Source organism: Pseudopipra pipra, chromosome 19, assembly GCF_036250125.1.
Source record: "Pseudopipra pipra isolate bDixPip1 chromosome 19, bDixPip1.hap1, whole genome shotgun sequence".
Taxonomy (NCBI): domain Eukaryota; kingdom Metazoa; phylum Chordata; class Aves; order Passeriformes; family Pipridae; genus Pseudopipra; species Pseudopipra pipra.
The window spans coordinates 6,571,641-6,595,228 of NC_087567.1; the positions used below are offsets into that span (position 1 = coordinate 6,571,641).

A 23,588-nucleotide genomic window follows, 5' to 3' on the forward strand; every position below is an offset into this window, starting at 1 on the left:
CAGCATGCAGGAAGGGATGTGTGGGCCAACAACTGTGATATTCTGCTGTCTGGCTGCTGCAGCTCTCTCTAAGCCAGCTGGTTTGGTTTTTTTTTTTTTTCCTTTTGCATTGATTTGTGGAAGTTACATGACAGGAACTGCAGTCGAATTAGAGCTGCCTTCCACAGAACAGCTTTAGAAATATGTACCCTCATTACAGGCCCAGTGTGAGACGTGGGCTCTGTCACCAGTGCAGGGACCCTCAGGGCTGTCAGCCCTGTGCTCTGAAGGACCCTGTAAGGCCAAGCCCTTGCAGCCAGGCAAGGAGAGTATTCCTTCTCCTCTCCCAGACGTGGGCATTATTTGTATTAGTGTTAATAATTTGTGTTGTGTTTGCTAAATAACTGAGGTGAGGTGAGCGACCTTCCTGGCCTTGGGAGTTGCATACCAAACCCAGCACGTGAGTGGGGCCTGAAGACATCATCACTCCACCAGAGAGCCTGGGAAGAAGGGGAGTTCTAGGAAAATGCTGCAAGCAGAAGGTGACAGTGCATTTCTCAATGGCTGAGGGGGTCTGGGTGAGCAGCCAGGCTGTGCTGAGGGCAATCAGTGCCTTGCTGGGTTCCACTTCCCCTGTTGGGGTTGTGGGCCCCAGCAAAGAAACCTCACGTTTGTACGGCTCCAAAAACACCTTGTAGGGTGTTTTCTGCACAGAGAGGTTCACTTTGCTTGTAAAAAATCAGTGCCTGAAGGAGAGCAAGCTGTCTACCTCACCATATGACACAGTGAATCAGGAGCATTGGGAATGGAGGAAAAGGAAAGCCTGGATCTTAGGCTGCTGTGGAGAATGCTTCCCACTGCCTGAGCTGGGATGTTCTCTGGGCTAATCTGGGGATGGTTTGGATGCTGGATGTGCTCTTCTCCCAGGCTGCAGCTGGAAGAGGGACTAGATGCTTATTCAGCCTGCATGGCCAGAGCTTGTTGGGAACGTCAGGTTGCTCAGATCTGCAAAGCCCTGGGAGGCACGTGGCCTCCCCCTGGGACCCAAGGCAGGACCCTCGGGCAAGACAGACCTCAGCTCTCCTCTGTGTGGCAGGAGCATCAGCAGGAAGGCACAATCCCCCTCCCGAATGTCTCAGCACCCCCAAGATGCTTTCCATCATGGAAAATGTCAGTGATATTAAAAAGATTATATATATCCATAATACTTGAAGGGCTGTCAGTGATTAAAATGGAAGGCAGAGGCTGGGAGAGAGAGGGGGTGGCATTGAAATGATCGAGAGACATGACTTATTTTGTCATGTCATCTGATGCCTCCCTCTCTCCCCCCAGCCAGGCTCTGGGAGCTGTTCAGAGCAGGGGAAGAATCTGCTCCAAATTTAGATCCTAGCAAAAAAAAAAGAATAATAATTTAAAGAACCCAAATTGCTAGCGTGGCCTGGGGTAGCAGAGAAGGAGCTGCGTGGTGGGGAGGGTCGGCATCCCTCGCAGCCGCTTCCGCGCCCGTGGACGTGGATTTCTGTCTAAAAATAATGGGGGGAGGAGGGAAAAAAAAAATACAGGCGAGCAAGGCAGCAGCAGCGAGCAGCGCCTGGCTGGCTGCCAGCGAGGGGCAGTGACTGAGCATTTACAGCATCCCCGCCTCCCGCATGCGGCGGGGCAGGGGCTCGGCGCCGCATCCCCCGCGGCCGGTACCGCACCGCGCTGCGCCGCACCGCACCGGGGGGGCCGGGGGGGCTGCTGAGCGCCTCGGCCGGTGCCCGGGCGGCCCCGAAGGGGTTAAGCCGGGACCTGCCGTCGGGACCTGCCCAGCCAGCCCGGCAACTCGGCGGCGCGCAGCAGGAGCGGGCGGCTGCGGCCGCCTCCACCCGCGCTCCCCGGCGGCACCGGCGGCGGCACCGCGCAGGTAAGCGGGGCCGTGCGCCCCGGCAGCCGGGATGCGGGGGGGAAAGGAGGAGGAGGAGGAGGAAGGTTCTGGACACCGGAGCATCGCGGGCTGCGGGGGATGCCGGGCCCCGGCGGGCAGCTCGGTGCCGTGATGCCTCCCGGGCCGGGCTCGGGGCCCCGCGGCGCCTGCGGGAGCGGGAGCGGGATCCGGGCGGGTGCGGGAGCCGGCGGCTCGGCCGAGGGCTCTGCAGGAGCCGTTCCCCGCCGCTCCCCCCTCCATGGCGGGCGCTGCTCCTCCTAGCCCTGCACCTGATCAGGGATGGAGCTGTAATCCCCTCTCCGGGCCCCCCCTTCTCTCGCCGGACCCTTCTGCCCCCGCTGCAGTCCCCCCATCCCTCCAGCTCTCCCTCCACGCCGTTCCTCCTCGCCCCCCCCGCCACCCCCGCGTCGCCCCCGCAGTCCCCCGCACCGGGCCGCGGGCGATGGGGACCTGGCCCCGCAGCCGTGTGTCCTTCTCCCACCTGGCCGCCTCTTGCTCAAGGTCACTGCAGTAATTCCATATGAGCTGCTGGGTGCTGCTGCCTTATCTCCCGCACAGCTTCTGTTTCACTCCCTTTATATTCCAGGGGGGGCTGTGGGGGGATATTGTGTTTGATAAACCCGCAGCTCTTAACCCTGCTGGCAGCTCCAGCCCTGATTACATTCCTCTTATCCCTGCCCCAGCCCATGCTTCCCATCTCTTCCCATTCAGACTTCCCAGGCCATCTCATGGTGGGCAAAGTCCAGCTGGGATCAGGTCTCTGGCCTGGATAAGCAATGTCGGGAGCCAGTCACACTGGACCTGGGGCTTGTCCTGCCAGGAGACCTGTTGGTGGCAGGAGGAACCATCCTGCCTTCTCCTCCTTGGAGTGCTGGTGGTTGCTGGTGCTTTCCGGGCCGGTGGCACCTTTGGAAAACGTGACTTTATCTCCACCTGGGTGTTGGTGGAAAGCAGAGCGCACAGCCAAGTCCTGGAGGACTTTGCTGCTTTGCTGCCCTTGTCCTGCAGGTGTTTCCGTGCCAGGCAGGCAGTGGCACGGCCGTCTGTGCCGTGGGCTCTCCCGGCAGGATCCAAAGGCCGCGCCGACGGGCTGCATTGCGAAAGGGAATCGATGCAGGGAAGCGTCTCCAGAGAAACTTTGCCCGCCCGCGAGCGTGGCGGTGCCAGGCTCCTCTCTGACTCACGGGAGACGTTGCTGGTGGAGCCGTGGGGCGCCTGGCCGCTGGCCCACGGGAGCAGGAGGTGCCGGACTGGTCACACGGGTTGTATGGTAGCGTGGTGGGTGCCCTGCGTGGCTCCTGGGCATGTCAGCACGGCCCAGCTCCGGCAGGACGGAGCACTGTCCAGAGCCAGTGGAGGGCTGGACACGGTGTGACAGGTCCAGGGAGGTACCGGCATCCGAGGTGGGTGGTGGGTGGACACCGGTAATCCGCCTGCAGACACTGCTGTGTGGGGGAGATACTCCTCTGCCTGTAGGCGTTATCTTGGATGGGGGAAGAGTTGCCAGTGAGTTCTGTCGCAGCCGCAGTGGGGGCTCTGGGAGCAGCCCGGCTCCCGGGCCCTGCGGTGCAGCCCTGCCGAGGGAAAGGCAGCTCCCGGCAGCCTCTGCCTCTGCCTTGACTTGGCCCTCAGACAAAATGAGGGTAAACAGTGTCTTCCCACTGTGCAGGGAGGAGGTGAAGATTTAGGACCAGCATGGAGCAGGGGACAGGAGTGTGATGGGCTCACGTGAAGACAGGTCCAGACTGCCCCATGTCACTGCATCCGTGTCAGTGCAGGGCATCCCAAGGATGGGCATTGCCCATGGGGAGGTACCAGGGCAGCTCCTGGCCACACCAGCACCTGCAGCCCCAGCCCTGTGTCTGGATACAGAGGAGGTTCAAACAGCTTGAGATTTTGGGGAGAGGGGCATTGTATTATCCGTCCTGCTCACTGATCTGGCACTGGCTGTTAGCACCCTGACTTTGCCAGCCTCTTGCTGGAGCAAAATTATCGAATTTGCTGGGAAAACCCATCTGATCAGCTGCCAGCTGAGTGAGTTGCGACAGGCTCTGACTCACGGCGGGGTTTTGTGTTTGCACGACGCATCCTCGGCGGCACTGAGAGCCTTGGGGTGATGACTGGGACAAGCAGGGCTGTGTGCAGCTGCAGGTAGTGCATCTGGGGGCACAGGGGAGCCCCTGGCTAGTGCAAGGTCTGGGAGGGGTCTGAAACCAGCTTTGCTGGGATGGTGGGGCTGAGGCAGCTGGGATCTGGAGGAGGGAGCTGCCATTTTCAAATGGTTACTTTTAGAAGCAGAAGTGCAGGGTAAATTCTTCTCCAAATGTTGCTGAATCTGGAGTCAAACCTTGTGCCGGCTCTGCAGTGCTGGGTATCACTTGCTATGAGGTGTTTTCTCTTGTGACCACTGTGTGTGTCTTTAGGTTAGAGAGCAGTGGCAGCCCCCCAGGGTGCACCTGATACCCCGATGATGGGTGCGTCCACACTGAGAAGTGTTCCTGGTGCCGACCGAGGGCTCTGGGGGTGGGTCTCAGTGGCTGGGGCAATGCTGAGGTCTCTGTGTCACTGTTCCCCTGCTGCAGGCGCTGGTGAGGCTGTGGCTGTGATCACTCATTCCTTCTGCACCGTTGCTGCCTGCCACTGGCAGGTTTCCGGCACCACGCAGCCATGACGACCTCGGCGCTGCGCCGGCAGGTGAAGAACATCGTGCACAACTACTCGGAGGCAGAGATCAAGGTGCGGGAGGCCACCTCCAATGACCCCTGGGGACCCCCCAGCTCCCTGATGTCAGAGATCGCCGACCTCACCTTCAACACGGTGGCCTTCGCCGAGGTCATGGGCATGATCTGGCGGCGGCTGAACGACAGCGGCAAGAACTGGCGTCACGTCTACAAAGCCCTCACCCTCCTGGACTACCTCATCAAAACCGGCTCCGAAAAGGTGACCCACCAGTGCCGGGAGAACCTCTACACCATCCAGACGCTGAAGGACTTCCAGTACGTGGACCGCGATGGCAAGGACCAGGGCATCAACATCCGGGAGAAGGTGAAGCAGGTGATGGCGCTGCTGAAGGACGAGGAGCGGCTGAAGCAGGAGCGGGCGCACGCGCTGCAGACCAAGGAGCGCATGGCCCTGGAGGGCATGGGCAGTGGCAGCCACCAGGTCACCTACGGCCGCCGTGCGTCACCCTACGGCGAGGACTACGGCCGGGCACGGGGCTCGCCCTCCTCCTTCAACTGTGAGTGTTGCTGGTGGCTCGCTCAGGCTCACTTAGTGGGGGCAGGTGTTGCATTAGGTTTGCACCTGCTTGGTGCCCATTGCTCTCCTCTCAGGGTGGGGGTGGTGGGGGTGGTGGTGAAGCCCATCTCCATCCTGCACCATGGAGCAGAGATTTGACTCTGTGGTGAACCCCAGCAGCAGAGGCAGCTGGCGGTGCCTCCAGCCTTAAACCCCTGGCTTGTTCATGGTCAGGAGCTCTAACATGGGGCTATGTGCCCTGGGGAGGCCGGGTGCTGGGATGTGGGCCTGGAGGAGAGGCTGGTGTTGTGCTCCCCCGAATATTCCAGTACTGACACCACCCCCTTTTCATCTTTTATCTCCCAGCATCATCCTCATCCCCACGGTTCGCCTCTGACCTGGAGCAAGCACGGCCCCAGACGACGGGCGAGGAGGAGCTGCAGCTGCAGCTGGCGCTGGCCATGAGTCGGGAGGAGGCAGAGAAGGTAGGGTGGCCCTGCCTGTCCTGGGGCACAAGGCATCTCCCTGCACTTTGCCTTATATATGGGCACAATGGCTCAGTTCCCTGGGAGGAGGGAGGAATTTGGGGCTGCCCGAGGCTGGTGCATGCACCTGCAACCACACCGGGCTGCTCGCGTTGTGCCTGGCATCCAAAATCACCAGCAGGCAGATGGAGGCATGGGCTGCTCCTGCTCCCTGTCCTCATACCAGAGAGGACAGCACCAGGTGGGGATCTGTCCAGCCTCCCAAACCCCAGAGTGAACTTGGGGACTCTACTGGGTTTGCCACAACTGCCCTCCACCTGGCTGCCCTCTTTCGCTGAGGGTTTTTGCTCTAAGCTCCCCCATTTCTCTTGCCTTCCCATGGAGGTTTTAGGGGGCAAAGCCTTGCCCTGCAGTTTATGTGGTGGATGTGGGGCCAGCAGCACCCTCACTGGGCTGGAAACTTGGTCCTACTATCTGGTCCTTTCAAACTGGGATAGAAAGAGCACTGGGAAACAGCCCCAGGAGGAGCCCAGGAGGTATGCAGGCAACAAGTGAGCTGCTGCCCCAGAGTGAAACCACCCCAGGCTGTCCCCTCTCCTATCTGGTGGCCACAGCCCCTTTTCCACCAGGGACAGGATTATTTGCACACCGGCTGGCACGGCCCACACAGAGCCTGTGGGTACAGCCAGCACACACAGTCAGAGGGACATGGGACCGAGGGACATCCCCTGGAGCTGGCACCCAGCACCACGAGCTCAGTCTTGCCGGGCTGGGGACATGCTCTGGAGACAGTGCTTGCTGCTGCCCGTCTTCCCTGCCCAATGGAGGCTCTTTTGGAGACAGAGCAGGGCGTGTATCCCTATTTTTGTCCTGGAATTGGAGTATTTATAGCTTCCTCACACTGCTGCGATGAGCACTGTAGGAACACGCTCTGGAAAGCGCTGCCTGTTGGAGTCCATCTGGGCTGCACACGCATGTGCACACGTGTACAGATGTACACACACAGTCACCCTTACTGGGGTCCCCATTCCCAGCCCCAGTGGGTCCCACACTGCTGGACAAGTGTCACAGGGGGGGTGATCAGGGCCACCATGGTGGTACAGGGACAGCCTCTCCCCAAAGTCTGCCTCAGGTCTGGGTGCGAGGCTGCAGGATTCCCAAAGTGAAGCCAGTCAGTGTCACAAACTCTTCTCCCCAGCAGACTGCTGGGGCAAAGGGGTGCCTAGTTCATCCCTTCACTGACTTCATCAGGGTCCCTGAAAACCTCTCAGGGAAGATGCTGGCTGCCTAATTTAGGGTCATCCCAGCCTCAATGCAGAGGTAGGTAATGGGGTCAGGGAAAGAGCTGGTCAGGGGCCACAGGGAGCCTGAGCAGGAGCTGGTTAGAGAGCACAGGGACACTGGGCTGGGGGTCCGCAGGCAAGGCCAGCTGGATGGGCACAGATGTTGTGCAGGCAGGCGAGGGGCTGCAGGAGAGGCGGTGGCAAGGTCAGGGACCTCCGAGCAGTCCTACGAGCTGAGGGCAAGCTGAAATGTCACCCAATTTCCTCTGTTGGCAGAAGCCACTTCCAATTTCCAGTACAGACGAAGAAAGGCAATTGCAGCTCGCGCTCGCGCTGAGCAAAGAGGAGCACGAGAAGGTACCTGTGTCCTGCAGTCCTGGCGCTCCGCTCTCCTTGCACTTGGGCTTCTCTCTGGGGTGCTGGAGCCCAAAACACCACCTTGCTCCAGTGCCCGCTTTGCTTTCCCTGCTCTGGGCTGTCTGCTGAGTGCTCTCCTGGTGGGCTCAGCCCTGAGGGAGCTGTCTGCTCGGATGCTGGGACTTTTCGGGGATGTGGTGGCAGCTCCTGTGCTGGTCTGTCTTCTGGAGAAGGTGCTGGCTGAAGGGTTGCTGAGCTCACAGACCCCATCCCTTCTCCCCGCAGGAGGTGAGGACTTGGCAAGGGGAGAACTCCCTGCAGCAGAGAGCCGTGGAGGAGACTGCCCAGGGCAGGGAGGAAGAGCAAGAAGAAGATAAGATGAAGAAAAGCCAGGTACAGCACTGGGGGCTGGATGGCCACAGAGCCCGCTGTCGGCTCCAGGGCAATCCTACAGGTCTGCCTCAGGCTTCCCTCACCTCTTTATTCCCTTTCTGTTTGCAGTCCTCTATCCTGGAGCTGGCAGATATATTCGGACCGGCGCCAGCACCCTCCAGCCACGCGCCTGCTGACCCGTGGGATGTGCCAGGTGAGGGCAACTCGCAGACTGCCAAAATTTGGGACAGTATCAGAAACCTGTCCCTTGCCTCTGTTCCTCCCCAGTCCCCAGTAGCTCAACAGTGAAGACCTCCGGGTTCTCCTCCATTGTACGCATGGGTGTTGCTGCTGGAAGTCATGGCCCTCAGGGCACATCCCTGCCACTCAGTATCCCTCTGTGCCCTGCACTGTTCCCCTGTCCCACAGCTTCCCTTCTTCTTGCAGATATGAAAGCCAAAGCGGAGCCGGTGGCCTCTGCCTGGGCCGGTGCAGCAGATCCCTGGGTGCCAGTCCCAGACACCAGTGGGGAGCCCCTCTCCCAGGCAAGCGCCTCAGCCCAGCAAACATCTGCTGGGCCCTGGGATTTTCCGCCCAGCACCACTGCAGCCTCCGACCCCTGGGGGAAGGCACCCGTTTCTTCTGGCTTCCCTCCTGCTGACCCCTGGGGGACAGCATCACCCCCAGCCCCTCAGGGCTCCGGTTCCACTCCAGCTCCTGACCCTTGGGCTGCTGTGCCCGAGCAACCTCCGAACGCTGGTAAGAGGCTTGATGGACCTTTTGGCTTTGCTGGGGATTCTGGACAGCCCTGAGCATCGCTACCCTCCTGCGAGTGGGCATCTCGGCGCTCTGCCCCCATCCTCCTGCAGCCAGCTCCCCAAACACCCCCTGCCCGCTCTCCTGCCCCGCAGCAGGACCTCTGCTCACCCCTCAGCATCCTGAAGACTTCAAGGAACTTTTAGGCTCTATCTCTGCACAGAATAGGCTGTTTTAATTAACACGGCAGTTAACGGAGCCCTCCCGTGGGAGCGGATGGCAGCCACCACACTACTCCAGCAGCAGGTTGATGGTGTGTCCCGTCGGTGATACCTGTTTGTTCACCCCAAACAACCCCTGCACACCACGCCAGGACCAGACGGGACGGTTGCTGGTCGCAGGTGCCACGTTGCAGATGGGGAGGCAACTGTAGGAGCAGCCTGTGTTTCGGAGCTCAGTGCCACTCTCAGTTCCTCCTTGGTGCTTCCTCCAGCCCCGTGCAGGTCCTGTGTGTCCTGTCCCCAGTTTTGGTCCCTGGTGAGGGGCACAGAACCTGCTCTGAGGGCCAGTGCTGGTTTCTAAAGCATTTATGCAGACCTGTCCCCTGCCCTGGGAAAGGGACCAGCCCGCTGCAGGGGGATGGCCGTGAGCAGTGGGGGTGTCTTGTTCTACAATGACCCCATGGTTTTTCTCTGAGCCTTCTCCAGTGCACATTCCTGACCCCCAACCCCACTCCAGCCCCCCACTGCACCCCCTCTTCTCTGTCCTTGCAGGCAGCCACCCCTGCCTCTCTCCTGCCCACACATCTCCTGCCTCCCACCTCCCCGCTTGCTCCCCTCCTTGAGTGTCCCCTCTTCCCCCCAGCTCCAGGGGGGAACGCTTTCGACCCGTTTGCAAAGCCGCCCGAGCCGCCGGAGCAGGAGCCCTCGCAGCCGCCCTCCTCGGCCAAGTCCAGCAGCCCCGTGGGTAAGAGCCGGGAGCGGGCGGTGGGGACGGTGACCTGTCCCTGCCCGTGGCAGGGAGGCAGCTCCGGGGCTGGCCAGGGCTGCGTGTGGCTGCTTGCTGGCGTGGCCAAAGCTTGTCCCCATCTGTAAACTTGTCATGGGCTTGGGCTCTCCTGTAGGCGAGAGAGCCACTCTGGTCCCTGCGTGTACCCATGTCCCCAGCCCTGCCAGCTCCCATGGTGGCTCCAGGGCAGGCCATGCTGCAGGCTCAGCCCACCACACTGAGCCTCAGCCACCTGCGGTGACAGGGGACGCCATCATCCTTGGTGTCTCCCAGTGGCTCACGCGGCTCATCTCCCCTCCCTCCATCCCAGAGCCGGACCCCTTTGGCGACCTGTTCCCCAGCACCAGGCAGGATGGGGCGAAGAGCTTTGACCTCACCAACCTGGCTGACTCCCTGCCCGAATCCGGCAAGGAGCGGAAGGACTGTAAAACCCCCGAGGCTTTCCTCGGCCCCGCCGCCTCCTCCCTGGTCAACCTGGACTCCCTGGTCGCACCTACACCGGCTTCCAAGACCCGCAACCCCTTCCTCTCCGGTAGGTACTGAGGGCTGCTGGCCAGGGGCTCCCCTGGGCTGGACAGGGGGTGTTTTGGGGAGGAAGAGGAGGAGAAGTGTTGGGGATGACCTGGCCGCCCTGATGTGTCCCATCCTATCCTTGCCAGGTCTGAGCACGCCGTCCCCAACCAACCCCTTCAGCCTGTCCGAGCAGCCCAAGCCGACGCTGAACCAGATGCGGACCAGCTCGCCGGTGCCCGGGCTGCCCGCCGGCCACCCCGCCAACTCCATGACCTACAGCGCGTCCCTGCCGATGCCCCTCAGCAGCGTCCCCTCCGCCACCGCCGCCCTCCCCGCCTCCGCCAGTGCCTTCCCGCAGGCTGGCACGTTCCCCGAACTCCCCGGCGCCTTGCCGCAGCCTCTACTGCCGCTGAGCGGCCCCCCGGCTCCGCCGTCCGCGCCCGGGGGGCTCAACCCCTTCCTCTGAACCCTCTGGACATGTGGACTCTCGCCCCTTCCCTGGCTGTTACAGCCCCCCCCATCTTTCCTCCCGCCAAGACTTGAGGGGGCAGCGGTTCGCTAAAGCTGCACTGGAGTGTGCCCCCCACCCAGCCCCGACCCCGTGCCCGCTGTGCGGGGCAGCCAGCATGAGACCCCCGTGCTTGACGGGCAGCAGGGGACCCCCTTCCCCTGCGAGGGCCAGTGCGGGGGGCCGCGGTGGGGCTGGCTGGGGGGCAGCCAGCATGAGCCCCGGTGCTTGACGGGCAGGAAGGGACCCCTTGCCCTGCGAGGGGGCCACGGCAGAGCCCCTGTGAAGGGCTGTGGTGTAGGGGCTCCGCTGCAGCGGGACCGGGCGGGTGCGCGGGGGTCCGGCTGCTGGATGTGGACCCCCGGTGTGGGGGGGCTTTGTGGGGAGCTGGGGCAGCGCGGGACCGGGAGGAGGGAGCTGGGGGGGTTCTCCCACCCCGCGTGGTTCGCGCTCCCTTGGCTGCTGCCCCTCGCCTCCGTCTCGCCGCCCCTCGCCCACTGCTGGGCGCCGCTCCGTGTCCGGGGAGCGCCTGGGCTTGGGCGCGGCGGCGGCGGCTGGCTGCGGGTGCCCGTGCGACAATAAACTGCGCTGAGCGACACGGTGTGCAGCTGCGGGACGGGGCTGGCGCTGGGATCGGGGCCGGGATACGGATCGGGATCGGGGCCGGGCGGGGGCGGGCACGGTGGCAGATCAGGGGGCGGGGCCGCGGCTCAGGGGGCGGAGCCAGAGGCACGACGGGGCCAGTGATTGGAGCTACAGCGTCTCAGCGGGCGGAGCCAGAAGGGGCGGTGGCTCGGGGGCGTGGCCGTGGGAGCGGCGGGGCCGATGATTGGAGCAATAGTGTCTCGGGGGCGGGGCCGTTGGAGGCCGGGGCGCGGGGCCGGGCCGATCCGCCGCCATGTTGGCGGGGCCGCTGCGCAGCGCCCGCAGGTACGGGAGGGGCCCGGGGGTGGCGGGTCCGGCCCCGGGGGCGGTGGATGTGTGACCCGGCAGCCCCGCTGCGCCATCGCTGCCTCCCCGCACCCCTTCTGTGCCCCCCTGCATTCCCTAAGTTGTTTTGCAGCGCCTTGTACCCCGCCCTGCATCTCCTCCTGAATCCCTGCTAAAGCCTCTCCTTCATTCCCCAGCATCCTCCCTGCATCCCTCTGCACACCCCCGTATCCTCCCTAAATCCTCCCCGCATTCTTCCACCCCCTGCATGGCTTTACGTACTCTCCGCACCCCCGATCTGCGCCCCATCTCACACTTCCTTCTGCATCCCTGTATCCCGGCCCTTCATCGCTGCCCCCCTTCTGCATCCCTGTATCCTAGCCTTACATCCCTGCATCGCAGCCCTTCATCCCCGCACCCCTTCTGCAGCCCTGCATCCCTGCGCCTGAGACCTGCATCCCAGCCCTGCATCCCTGCACACCATCCTTGCATCCCTGCAGTCTTCCTGCATCCTCACGCCCCAGCCCTGCATCCTGCCCAGCAGCAGGGGAGTCTCTCTGGTCCCCTCCTGCCCTTCACCATGAAGAGCCTGTAACCACCCTGCCCACACCCACACCCTCCACCCACCCCTGCACCCCCGGAAGGGCGTTTTCCTCTCTGAGGGGATGTTCCTCTCTGAGGACATGCAGGTCAAGTCCCACAGATGCTGTTCCTGCACCCACAGCTGTCAGGTGTGTCCCCAAAGGGTGCTGGGGGGGAGCAGCCCTGGGGAGGGCAGTCCTCTGCCATGGCTGTGCCAGACTGGAGGAGAACAACCTCCCCTGAGCCTCCAGTGAGTGGAGAGGACTTGTAGGGTCCGGGGAGGGGGAAGGAGGTGAACTAAGTGCCACCCAGAACTGGGGCTGGGAGTGGGGGCACCAGCAGGGACTAGGGTGATGGTGGTTGTGCCCTGGGCCATCGTGGCTCTCTGTGAAGGCTGAGCTGCCCTGTGCTGAGCAGGGAGCCCAGGACCCTGTTTGGTGTCACAGGTGCACGTTCCTGACAGGGCTGGCAGCCATGGCCACGGGGGGGTCACCCAGCCCCCCCGGCGTCCCTCGTCACACCAACCGCCTCATTAACGAGAAGTCCCCGTACCTGCTGCAGCACGCCCACAACCCCGTGGATTGGTAAGAGCAATGGGAAGCTTTCCCCCTCGTCCTCCTCCTCTCCTGGTGTCTGTGGGGCTTAGGGACTCGCTGCCATATGGAAGCCCCCCCCGGCTCGGGGTCCACCCTCCTGAGCCAGCTCTGGCTGTCCTGACTCCTCTGACCAGGCAGCAGTTCTGGAGGAGCCTGGTCCTGGCAGCTGGAAACCCTGAAGTTCCTTTCTCGTCTTCCCCCCCACAGGTACCCTTGGGGTCAGGAAGCCTTTGATAAAGCAAAGAAAGAAAACAAGGTGATATTCCTGTCAGGTAACCAGAAACAAGACATGTTTCGTGTCCCTGTGGGTGGTTCAGTAGATGATCAGATAAGCTGGGCTGCATCCCAAGTAGCCATGTAGGTACTGATGGACACCAAACAAGAGAGGGCCACGTGCTGGAAAAGCTCTCTCCAAAAGTGGGCTCACTTGGGAGCAAGATTTGACCAGATTTTAAGAGGAAGAGCTGGAAAGCCCAGGGGGCCTTTCCCCTCCTTCTGGGGAGGCCCAAAGGAGCCCTCCTTTCCCCTCCTCTCCTTTCCCCTCCCTTTCTTCTCTAGGGGGGCAGTAGCTGTTGCCCATAACAGGGCTCCCCATCTCTGAGTGATCTCCCCATCACTCAAATGTGTCCTGCTCCCTGCAGAGGGCCATTCCTCACTCACCTGAGCTTGTTTTCAGTGGGCTACTCCACCTGCCACTGGTGCCATGTGATGGAGGAGGAGTCCTTCAAGAGCAAGGAGATTGGGGAGATCATGAACAAGCACTTTGTGTGCATCAAAGTGGATCGTGAGGAGCGGCCAGACGTGGACAGAGTGTACATGACCTTCGTGCAGGTGAGGGAGGCACGGACAGTGCCCAGGAGGCTTTGACTGGCTCCCTCAAGTTGAGGTTCATGGTCACCTTCCTCAGGCAAGAGGAACCAGTTTGTGGGGTGGTATGGATGGGGCCATCTTGGGGGTGGAGAGAAACACACCTCTGTCCTCGAGTGAGGCTCTTGGATGTGCTGGAGGGGCACAGAGCAGAAGGTGCCTCTTGCGTGACCTTGGTGCGCCCGTGATGTGTCTTTCAGGCCACCAGCGGTGGAGGTGGTTGGCCCATGAGCGTCTGGCTGACCCCAGATCTCAAGCCCTTTGCTGGGGGGACGTACTTCCCTCCTGAGGATCGATTTCATCGCGTTGGTTTTCGGACTGTGCTGCTCCGGATCGCAGAGCAGGTGCGGGGCAGGAACGGTGTAGCAGCCAGTGCTCAGCCAAAAGGGACCCAGGGAAGTTGGTCTGGGCTTGAAGGGTGACTGACTTAGGCGATACAGTTGTGAGGAAGAGTATCCTAGAGAACATGCCAGAGCTTTGGCTGGGTTGGAGGTGGATTTGAGCTGATCTGGGGAGGGTGATCCATGCCAGAGATGGGTTTGGACTGACGCAAGGCAGGAAACAGAGAATAAAAACATGGAAGAACTGTCTTTCTCCTTTGCATCTTAGTGGAAGGAGAACAAAGATGCCCTGTTGGAGAGCAGCCACAGGATTCTGGAAGCATTGAGACAGACATCTGAAATCCGTGCACAGGGCCAGGAGTCACCCCCACCATCCAAAGAGGTGATGGACACCTGTTTCCAGCAGCTCTCCAGATCCTATGATGAGGACTACGGTGGCTTTTCCCAAGCCCCCAAGTTCCCCACTCCAGGTCAGTGTGGCCTCTGCTGCTGAGCCCTGTCGTGGCAGGGGGCACAGCCCACCCCACAGCCTCCCACTTTCTCCCTGTATTTCAGTGAATTTGAATTTCATGTTCACGTACTGGGCCCTGCACCAAACAACTCCAGAGGGTGCCCGGGCACTGCAGATGGCTCTGCATACCCTCAAGATGATGGCTCATGGGGGCATCCATGACCACATTGGTCAGGTAGGAGGAAATTCTTGGGGGTAAACCCCTGGCATGCCCTGGAGATGTGGGGTGGAGACGTGTCCATGTGGTCTTTGCAGGGGTTTCACCGCTACTCCACCGACCAGCACTGGCACGTCCCTCACTTTGAGAAGATGCTGTATGACCAGGGGCAGCTGGCAGCTGTGTACAGCAGAGCATTTCAGGTACAGCTGTGGCATCCCTCTGAGGGGTGAGCCTACTCATGCTGGCTGGGGAGGGCTGGTTTGATTTGGGGAGCAGCTTCAAAGCCTGTTCCCCAAAATATTGCCCATCCCATGGGCATGGAGCAATCCCATGCTCCCCTTCATCTGCTGTTGTTCAAACAGAAACACTGCACAAACCCATGACAGTGTAGCCCCAGGGTTTTGAGCATAACAGGGGAGGGAACAGCCTTTGGGCTGGTCTTTGCAAGTCAGCAAACAAATGCTGCTGCCTCTGACCTTGGTGTAACCCCAGGGTTAGTAGATGATCAGTATACACTGATAGTAGATTTCTATTGGAGATCTCACTCTGAATTCATCCCACATTTCAAATCCCTGGACTTTCAAGTGTGACTCACCTCTGCCAACTCTTTAGATTGGAGTCTCTTACTTTATCTTGCTGTGTCTCCTGCCTCCCCCTTGCTCCTTGTAACACTGATGTCCACCCTGTGCCTCCCTCAGATCTCTGGTGATAAATTCTTTGCCGATGTTGCCCGTGACATTCTGCTCTATGTCTCACGGGACCTGAGTGACCAGGTAGGTTGTTCCCTGAGCTGAGCCAAAGGGATCCACTTACCCTGCCCTGGAATGTGGCTTGGGCCTTCTTTTCCCTCTCTCCCTCCCCAGCTGAGCTCAGTCTGGGGTGCTGCTGAGGCTCGGTGGCTGGACTGCTGGCCAAGCAGTGATGGGGAGCTCTTTGAAGGTGCTGTCCCGGTAGCTGGAGGGTCTCTCTGCTGCTCTTTTCCCAGGCAGGAGGTTTCTATAGTGCAGAGGATGCAGATTCCTACCCAACCACCACATCCAAAGAGAAGCGAGAAGGAGCTTTCTGTGTGTGGGAGGCCAAGGAGCTCCAGGCTCTCCTCCCTGACCCTGTCGAGGGGGCCACAGAGGGCACAACCTTGGGGGATGTCTTCATGCACCACTATGGAGTGAAGGAGAATGGCAACGTGGACCCCAGGCAGGTGAGGGAGAGCAAAGACTTGCCTGGTACCAGGAGCATTGGTGGGGGACCCGCATCCCTGGCCATGGAGGGATGGCAGAGCAGCCCCAAAGCACACGGGGTCTGACCCCTCCCCAGTCAGATGGTCTTCACAGAACTCATTTCTCTCCCTTCAGGACCCCCATGAGGAGCTGAAGGGCAAGAACGTCCTCATTGCCCGGAGCTCCCCGGAGCTGACGGCAGCCCGGTTTGGGCTGGAGCCAGGCCAGCTGGATGCCCTGCTGCAGGAATGCCGGCACAGGCTGTGCACAGCACGGGCACAGCGGCCACGGCCACACCTGGACTCCAAGATGCTGGCAGCATGGAATGGTGAGAGGCAGCTCAGCTCCAGGGGCATGTTCCTTGGCTGGACCCCTCTGCGGCTCCCTGGGGCCAGCACGTTTTGGGGGGCTGGTAGCAACGAGTCCTGCTGGGCCTGGAGAATGCCCAGAGAGGCACAGATGGGCTGGGATCAGGGACTGTGGGGAAGCAGCCCCACACCTGCAAGCTGTGAGGCTGTGGAGCATTGGAATATTGTTCTGGCTTTATTTCCCTCCCCAGCTGCCAGCAGAGAGCAGCAAAACTCTTTTCCTGGCTCAGCCCAGCTACCCTGACTGGGCTGTGGGGAAGGGTACTGAGTTGGGGACCCAGAATCCAGGCTGGCACAGAGCCCATCCCCACTGCTGCATGCACAGGGGGAACCACAGCTCTGTGTCTGTCTGTCTGGGCATCCTGCTGCAGGTAATACTTCAGGACCCCAGGCACTGTTCCCAGCAGTAAATCCCTGGGTGTCTGGATCTGGAGCTGGTGTGGGCTGGAGTTATACCACCTCCTGCAAACAGACATACTCTTAAGCCCTGTTTCTGCCCACAAGCGAAAGCTCAGCTGCTGCTTGCCTTGCAGCGCTCTGCCTTTCTTTTTGGTGACAGTAAGTGACTTCCTTAGTGATTTGAACTGAGCAGAAGAACTGGTGACTGAGCCCTGACCTGCTGGCATCAGGGAGGATGAGCTTCACACTGAGCATCCTTCCAGTGACAGACACAGACTCCCCGCTGGTCCCGTGTGCCCCTCTGAGCCCATCCCTGTGTCTGTGCCTATGCAGGGCTGATGATCTCGGGCTTTGCCCAGGCTGGGGCAGCCCTGGCCGAGCAGGGGTATGTGCAAAGGGCTGCACAGGCAGCTGCATTCCTGAGGACACACCTTTTCGACCCCGACAGCGGGAGGCTGCTGCGGAGCTGCTACCGGGGCAAGGACAACTCAGTGGAGAAGAGGTGAGTGTCAGTGTCTGTAGGTCAACTGGCCACTCTGCAGGTGCTGCCCAGGCTCCCAGCACAGCCCATCCTCCTGTCTTCCAGGCAGGACTGAAGTGGGAGGGAGTGAGGCTTTTTACTTTGTATAGAACCGCTTCCAGTGCAGTTAAGGATGTGTTAGTGCCCCCCACCCAGTGAGGAGGGATTAAGGTCAAATCCTTTCCCATTCCTCATCCATGATGGCAGGAGTCTTCCCCTGCCCTCATCTCCTGTACAGAACCCTGGGGCTGAGCTGTGTGCTGAATTAGCACATCCACTGCTTATCTTGGTGGCATCTCCTTGGGTAGCAGAGACCACTAGGCAGGGCTTTGTTGGCTTGGAGAACATTTACAACCTGGTCAGTGTAGAGATCCTGATGCTCCTTCCCCATATGCCCCCGCAGTGCTGTGCCCATCCAGGGCTTCCTGGAGGATTATGTCTTCGTCATCCAAGCACTCTTTGACCTGTATGAAGCCTCACTGGAACAGGACTGGCTGGAGTGGGCCCTGCATCTCCAGCACATGCAAGACAAGCTCTTCTGGGACCCCAAAGGCTTTGCGTATTTTTCCAGCGAGGCTGGTGATCCCTCCGTGCTCCTGCGCCTCAAGGGTGGTGAGCTTGGGGCCGTGGCCATGATCTCCATGGGTGATGGTGTGGGGCAGCTTCAGGAGGACAGGGGCAATGCTAGGCAGGAGGATCAGGCTATGGGGTGGTGAGGCACTGGGCTGATGGGAGCTGTTGTCCCCTGCAGACCAAGATGGAGCAGAGCCCACCGCCAACTCTGTCACTGTCACAAACCTGCTCCGAGCAGCTTGTTACTCTGGCCATATGGACTGGGTGGAGAAAGCTGGGCAGATCTTGGCTGCTTTCTCAGAGAGGCTGAAGAAGATCCCGATAGCCCTGCCAGAGATGGCCCGGGCCACTGCCATCTTCCATCAGACCCTCAAACAGGTATGGGCTGGGACTCAGTGTCCCCTCTGGGACCTGCTGCAGGGAGCGGGCCTGGCGGTGGTGTGGGTGCAGTCTCAGCTCTGTTTTCTCCCTCCTGCCACTCACATTCCCCCTGGACAGGTCGTTATCTGTGGGGACCCCCAAGGAGAAGACACCAAAGAGATGCTGCACTGCGTCCGCTCTGTCTTCAGCCCGAACAAGGTAGAGGTGCCTCCCACTTACCAGGCCTCCCTTGGCCCTTGCTGCCTGCATTGGTGGTGCTTCAATCCTTTTCCTGGTGTTGCTTTAACATTCATTCTCCTCCTTTGTCCTTCCTCCCTTCCAGGAAGCATCCTGTCTTTTCCAGAGCACAGGCAGCCCAGCCCATCAGTAGCTGCAGCAGCAGCTGCTTTTGCTGCTGGCTGTTTACATTGCTCTCAGCCTGAGCCCAGTGCTTTCCCAAGGGAAAACCTTTCATTCTGGTGCCAATGTGTCATGCCCAGTGGGGATGTGTCATGCCCCATGCAGATCCAGCCAGTGTGTGGGTCACCTGTTGCCTGTAGCCACCCTGGCATCCTTGGAAGTAGCAAGGTTTGCTCCAGCTCTGGGTACCCCCAGCCAGGAGGGGCTGGCATTTCCCAAAGCTGGTGCTCATCAGGTGTGGTAGGCAGTGTCCCTGCCCTGGGCATGATGGCTCTGACCTCAGCAAAGCTGTGGAGCTGAGGGAAGTAGGACTGGGCTGTGGGTGAGGGGGCTCAACGTTTGGACCAGATTCATCCCTGCCTGTTGGGTCCTGGTGCCAGGGACTGGCATGTTCAACCTCAGCATGTGACAAGCTGGTGCTGAGGCCAAAGCACCAGTTTCCTTCTGTAGCCTCAGCTGGCATGAACTGTGGAGGGCTGAGCTGTCAGCACAGGATCCCCTGCTCTGTCCTCACATTAGCTCAGCCCACAGGGCTGTCACCCTTGACCTTCTGTCTGTGTGCCCAGCTGTGTTTAATGCTGATGTTGGAGGAGGGACACAACTCCCAGGAGTGTGAGTGGGGCACACAGCTCTCCTTCCTCCCACCATTACCCAGCCAGCAGCACCCTCAGCCATGCTGGTCCCTGTGCCATCTTCAGGGCCTCTGCTCCTGCACTCTTCCTATCTCCCTTTGAAGGATTACAGTGGATGACCCAGTTTGCAGGGACAGGAAGTGCTGTGGTGGCAGTGGGCAGCCCGGCACTGCTGCTGATAACCCACTCTCTCTGCCCACAGCTGGTTCAGCTGTTGGTCCCTCAAGCCCACGTCAGGGGCAGCTTCAGGGTCTTGAGCAGAACGAACAGCACAGCCATGTCCTCTCCTTCCCTGCAATTCAGCTCCCTCCTGCTAAGCTGGTAACAAGCCTGGCTGGTGGGGATGCTCCCTCCCCAGGGGCAGGTCTTTCTCCTTCAAGCTGTTGCCTTCCTTGGGGTAGGGAAGAAAGTGAGGGCTGGGTGCTCTGGATGGATATTTCCATGGGGGAATGATGTCATAGGGTGCTCAGGGGCTGCCTCAGCACAGTGGTGCCTGTCTGGGCTGCATGCAGGGGGGCTGTGCTTGGTGGGGCTTGTGGGGGGCTGAAGCTGGACCCTGGTAGCAGGCAGGGTGGGGGTCTGGCCCTGTTTGCCCCTTGCCTGCCCTTGCATCTTCTTCGTGTTGCAATGGTGGGATGGAACTGAAGCTGTTTCATTCAGTATCTTGGGTTTGTTTCCTGGAAGAAGGATTGTGGCTCCAAGAGGAGCAGAGCCCAATGGGCACGTGTCTCTGCTTCCCCAAGCACGAGTGTGCAGGAGCAGTAGGAGCTGAGCAGCATGTCTGGGAGTAGCAATGACTCCTCACCTTGCAGAGGTGATGGAGGGAAGGTGAGGGAGAATCCCACTGCTCAGAGGGTCTCACTGCCTTTGGGAGCAGCCTGCTGCCTCCTGACTGCCGTCCATCTTTCCGTGCTGCATCACATGGACATGCGGGTGCTCCTTTTCCCACCCGCCTCCTGCACCCTCCAGCTGCTCCTGAGCTCTCCTTCCCCATCCTGGGAAGCTGACTGAAGCAGAGCAGTCCCAGGTCACCTGCTCCAGGGACATGGCAGCTCTGGGAATTTGCTTTGCCAAGGAGTTGGGGAAACATCATTGCTGTGTCCCCTGCGCCCCCATTCCCTCAGTGCTGGCAGGGCACTGGGGGCCAGGCTCGTCTACAGGAACACAATTAATTAGGTCGTTCCAGTAATTAATTCCTTACAAACCTCACATTGGAATCTTTGCTGTAACGAGATGCCAGTGATAAAATGGCATTGAGTTCATGGTTTTAAGTGGACCCTGGGCCAGGAGGAGGCCTTTGCCACAGGCAGCTGCTGTGGGGCAAGTGCTCTGGGGTGATGCTGATGGCTATTGCTCAGAGTGTCCTGTCCAACAGAGAGTTGGATCCCTGCTCCAGGGCTGAATCTCAGCTCCTGGTATAGATCCCTGCCCTGTTAATGGTCTTTAGGGTAATTATGAAGGATCCCATTATCTCCTCAGCTGCAGAGCGCTCGCCTGCCGCTCGCCTTCATCCTGGCCCCGTGAGAGGACCTTGGGGAGCTTGTGAGAAAAATGAATAATGAATTTCAGATTGGACATGAATTGGTAATTAATCACTCCTGGAATTAATTCCAGACAAAGGCGAGGGGGGAGGAAGTTGGGGGGGAGCAGGAGGCAGGCAGGGAGACGGGCTGAGCCAGAGCTGGGTCAGGGCAGTGGCCAAACAGATGTGGGAGTGATGGGGGACAGGACAGGACTGCAGCAACCGTTATCCAGGGCAGGGACTTGGGGACACAGTGGCCCCCTGGGGACACAGGAGTGTGGGCAGCCCCTGCCAGGTACAGGTGAGGCTGTGTGCACATCCTTGGGTATCAGTGCTGGGTTTGCTGCTGGCCCCAGGGCTGGTGCAAGCGGTGCCGGGGTGGGAGATGTGTGTGCTGTGGGAGCAGAGTTTGGTGTTGGCATCCCTTGTTGGCGTTGGTATGAGTGTAGTGGCATGTGGCGAGCCTGTCCATGCCTGGCAGGCACTGCAGCAGGTGCATGTTGCTGGGCTGGGGCTGGGGTGGGCAAGGGTGTGTGTTCTGGCAGCAGGATGCTCCTGCCATGTCTTGGGAAGGGCCAGCGTTTTGCTCACCCTGTGCATTGCTGTCACACGAGGCTTGCAGCCAGCTCCTGGCCTTCCTCCTGATTAGCCTGCAAGCCCTGAGGCTTTAACAAACATTTTCCCTTTCAGAAAAGCTAATTATCCTGGAAGCCCGGCCATCACCCCTGGCTGGTGCTGCTGTGTCAGCTGGGAGAGCCCCTGACCCACAGCCAGTGGCTGAGTTTTTTGGGAAGCGTGGAGGGGGGCAGGAGGAGCTGGGCTATAGATGGGATGGGGTGATGCTGCAGCTGGTTCTGGGGCTACCCCTGGGCTGGGCAGGTGTTCCCAGGGAGCCAGCTGGCTCGGGCAGCCCCCTCCAGGCTGGGATGTGCTGGTCCCTGTGCTCCATCCTGGCTGCCGAGTGTCTGGAGCAGACAATGGAGGCAAAGCTGCCACATCTCCATTGCGCTCCCTCCACTACAGCTGTTACAGGGATGTGACCACCGTGGGACACAGGCATGGGTGCCCTCAGCTCTCTGTCCCTCCCCATTTTGGGCAAGCACATGGGGGGGACACTGCCAACCCTTGGCATGTCAGCGGGGAGGGAATGACCAGCTGTCTGTCACTGTCTGGCTGTGCTCTCCGGCTCTCACAGCTCCTTTTCCACAGGTGTTGATGCTCGCAGATGGAGACAGTGCTGGGTTCCTCTACCGCCAGTTGCCTTTCCTTGCATCCCTGGAGAGGAAGGATGGGAAAGCGACCGCCTACCTCTGCAGCAACTTCACCTGCTCCCTGCCTGTCACCTCTGCCCAGGAGCTGCGCGGGATGCTCAGCCCATGAGCCCCTCAGCCCTGCAGGAAGGCAAGAGGGGGGACAGACCGGCACGGGACCATGGGAGAGCCCTGTAATAAAGCCACCCTGAGCACCATCCCAGATGGTTCCTGGCAGTGCATTGGAGCTGTGCCCTTCCCCACCTGCAGCAGGTCGGGGTCTGTCACTCCAGCACCGTCTCGGCACAACCCATTCTGGTCCCCGGTGCTGATTTTGGCACGTCCAGGAGACACCCACGGAGGAGCGTGTGCACGCACACTTGCTGCTCGCTGCCTCTTGCCGAGGAAAAGGAAAACAAATTAAATATAAATCCCAGCGTTAATGGAGAAGTCAGATGGGAAAACTATTAGGGTTCCTATAGCAACCGAAGGTAACACTGTCAAAAGCACCTGGATGACTTGGGAGTCAAGTGCTCTTGAACGTGTTACTGGTTACAACAGCTGTGGTATTTTTCCATTACAGAGGAGATTGTAACATACATTAAGTTAATATATAGTGCATGAAAAAACTTGCTGATTACAACTGATGAAAACTTTATTCTCACTCTGTCCTCCCCTCCATCCTTCCTCACCCTCCCTGCTTCCAAACAGGTGAGTACCAGGTTTTCAGCATCCCTCTGACACCCTGAGCTCCCCTGGCATGGCACCCCGTGCCCAGGCTGGCCGGGTGCTGTCATCTGGCAGCAAAACAGCACTGCCCACCAGCTTTCCAGTGGGTTGTGCCAGAATTTGGGGGTAACCAGCCAGGAGAAATGCCTTTGAAGTAAAATTGGAATTTTGCACTTCATCTGAATGCTTTCTATGCTTGTGGAAGAGGAGGGGTTTTATTTTCTCTCCTCTCTTGGTTTTAAAAGCTGAAGTGTTTCTGGAAATCCAGCTGAAAGTTGCTGGTTTGGCAGATGGCTGGCTGCTTTCCTCTGGGTTTTTTTTCTCTTTTTTTTTTTTTCTTTTTTTTTTAACTTGGCATCTCTGCTGTGGGGATTGATTTGACACCCGTCCTCAGGAGTGCTCGGAGCGAGTTGGTCTGTGTCTGCCGGGAGAGCATCCTCTGAGAGCAGGGCTGGTGCTGAGTGCCCGCAGGGAAGCCCAGACATCTCAGATGCCACAATGGCAGCTGTCCCCGAGGTGGCACAGGGCTGGGGGCGATATGCTGAGCCCATTTCAGTGCCCACCAGCCCCCTGTGGCACAGACACAGGGTGCCTTTCCCCCACACCGTCTTGCTTGTCGGCGCATCTCTGTAAGCAGCCGCCGGGCAGAGCTGTGCTGTGAACCTCTGTCAGGATGAATTGGGCTCACCTCTCAATAAAATAAACCAAAACAAAAAAGAATGAAAAGTTCTCTGTGATGAATAACTGCTGTTGTGGCACCTCTCTTCACCTGGCACCTCTGCCTTGCTCCCATCCCCGGGTGCTGGTGACCCTGTCCTGTGTGGCCCCACTCTCTGCCCATCCCCAGAGCCACCCATCTGCTTCAGCTCTTCAGCGTTTTGGCCTTGGCAAGGGGGGGTTTTGCTAGAGTTTGGTTGCAGCACCCCCTTGCTGGTCCCCTCAGTATCCCCCAGCCAGGCTGGGTGCCAGGGCACCCATGGCTGCTGCTCCTCGGTGGTGGTCACAGTGGTTAAACCCTCCCAGTGACACTTCCTTTGTCATCCCTTTCCTGTCACCAAGCCACTGATTTCTCATCAAATGCTGTTGATTTGCTGCAAGTGTTGTTTTCTGGGGCACTTACCAGGAGACAGGGCTAGTGGGTGCTGCCCAGCCAGCCCACCCTCTCAAGAGGGTGATGGAGTGTGGT

The 23,588-nt window shown here is 59.8% G+C and overlaps 2 protein-coding genes across 7 annotated transcripts; both read left to right on the forward strand.

Annotated features, from left to right (window-relative positions):
• The first annotated feature begins 1,397 nt into the window (after positions 1-1,397).
• Positions 1,398-11,023, forward strand: EPN3 (epsin 3). Of its 3 annotated transcripts, XM_064675940.1 has the most exons (10): positions 1,404-1,885; positions 4,489-5,144; positions 5,510-5,628; positions 7,188-7,268; positions 7,554-7,661; positions 7,770-7,854; positions 8,088-8,399; positions 9,261-9,362; positions 9,715-9,936; positions 10,064-11,023. In XM_064675940.1, exons 2-10 carry the CDS (start codon positions 4,574-4,576, stop codon positions 10,381-10,383), a joined length of 1,920 nt encoding a protein of 639 aa, XP_064532010.1. In that variant the 5' UTR covers positions 1,404-1,885; positions 4,489-4,573; the 3' UTR covers positions 10,384-11,023. The 3 variants fall into 3 exon arrangements, with proteins under 3 accessions (XP_064532012.1, XP_064532010.1, XP_064532011.1); XM_064675942.1 differs by lacking the exon at positions 9,261-9,362 and having other exon boundaries at positions 1,398-1,885; XM_064675941.1 differs by lacking the exon at positions 7,188-7,268 and having other exon boundaries at positions 1,412-1,885.
• A 244-nt stretch (positions 11,024-11,267) lies between these two features.
• SPATA20 (spermatogenesis associated 20) lies at positions 11,268-23,128 on the forward strand. Of its 4 annotated transcripts, XR_010435267.1 has the most exons (17): positions 11,268-11,355; positions 12,384-12,521; positions 12,741-12,805; positions 13,210-13,364; positions 13,601-13,744; positions 14,010-14,211; positions 14,297-14,427; positions 14,508-14,612; positions 15,111-15,185; positions 15,398-15,610; positions 15,765-15,957; positions 16,730-16,898; positions 17,320-17,528; positions 17,668-17,867; positions 17,988-18,068; positions 20,381-20,485; positions 21,633-21,744. XR_010435267.1 is itself a non-coding variant. In XM_064675937.1 (16 exons), exons 1-16 carry the CDS (start codon positions 11,324-11,326, stop codon positions 21,801-21,803), a joined length of 2,283 nt encoding a protein of 760 aa, XP_064532007.1. In that variant the 5' UTR covers positions 11,268-11,323; the 3' UTR covers positions 21,804-23,128. The 4 variants fall into 4 exon arrangements, 3 of the variants coding, with proteins under 3 accessions (XP_064532007.1, XP_064532008.1, XP_064532009.1); XM_064675937.1 differs by lacking the exon at positions 20,381-20,485 and having other exon boundaries at positions 21,633-23,128; XM_064675938.1 differs by lacking the exons at positions 11,268-11,355; positions 20,381-20,485 and adding an exon at positions 11,961-12,086 and having other exon boundaries at positions 21,633-23,128.
• The last annotated feature ends 460 nt before the right edge of the window (positions 23,129-23,588 follow it).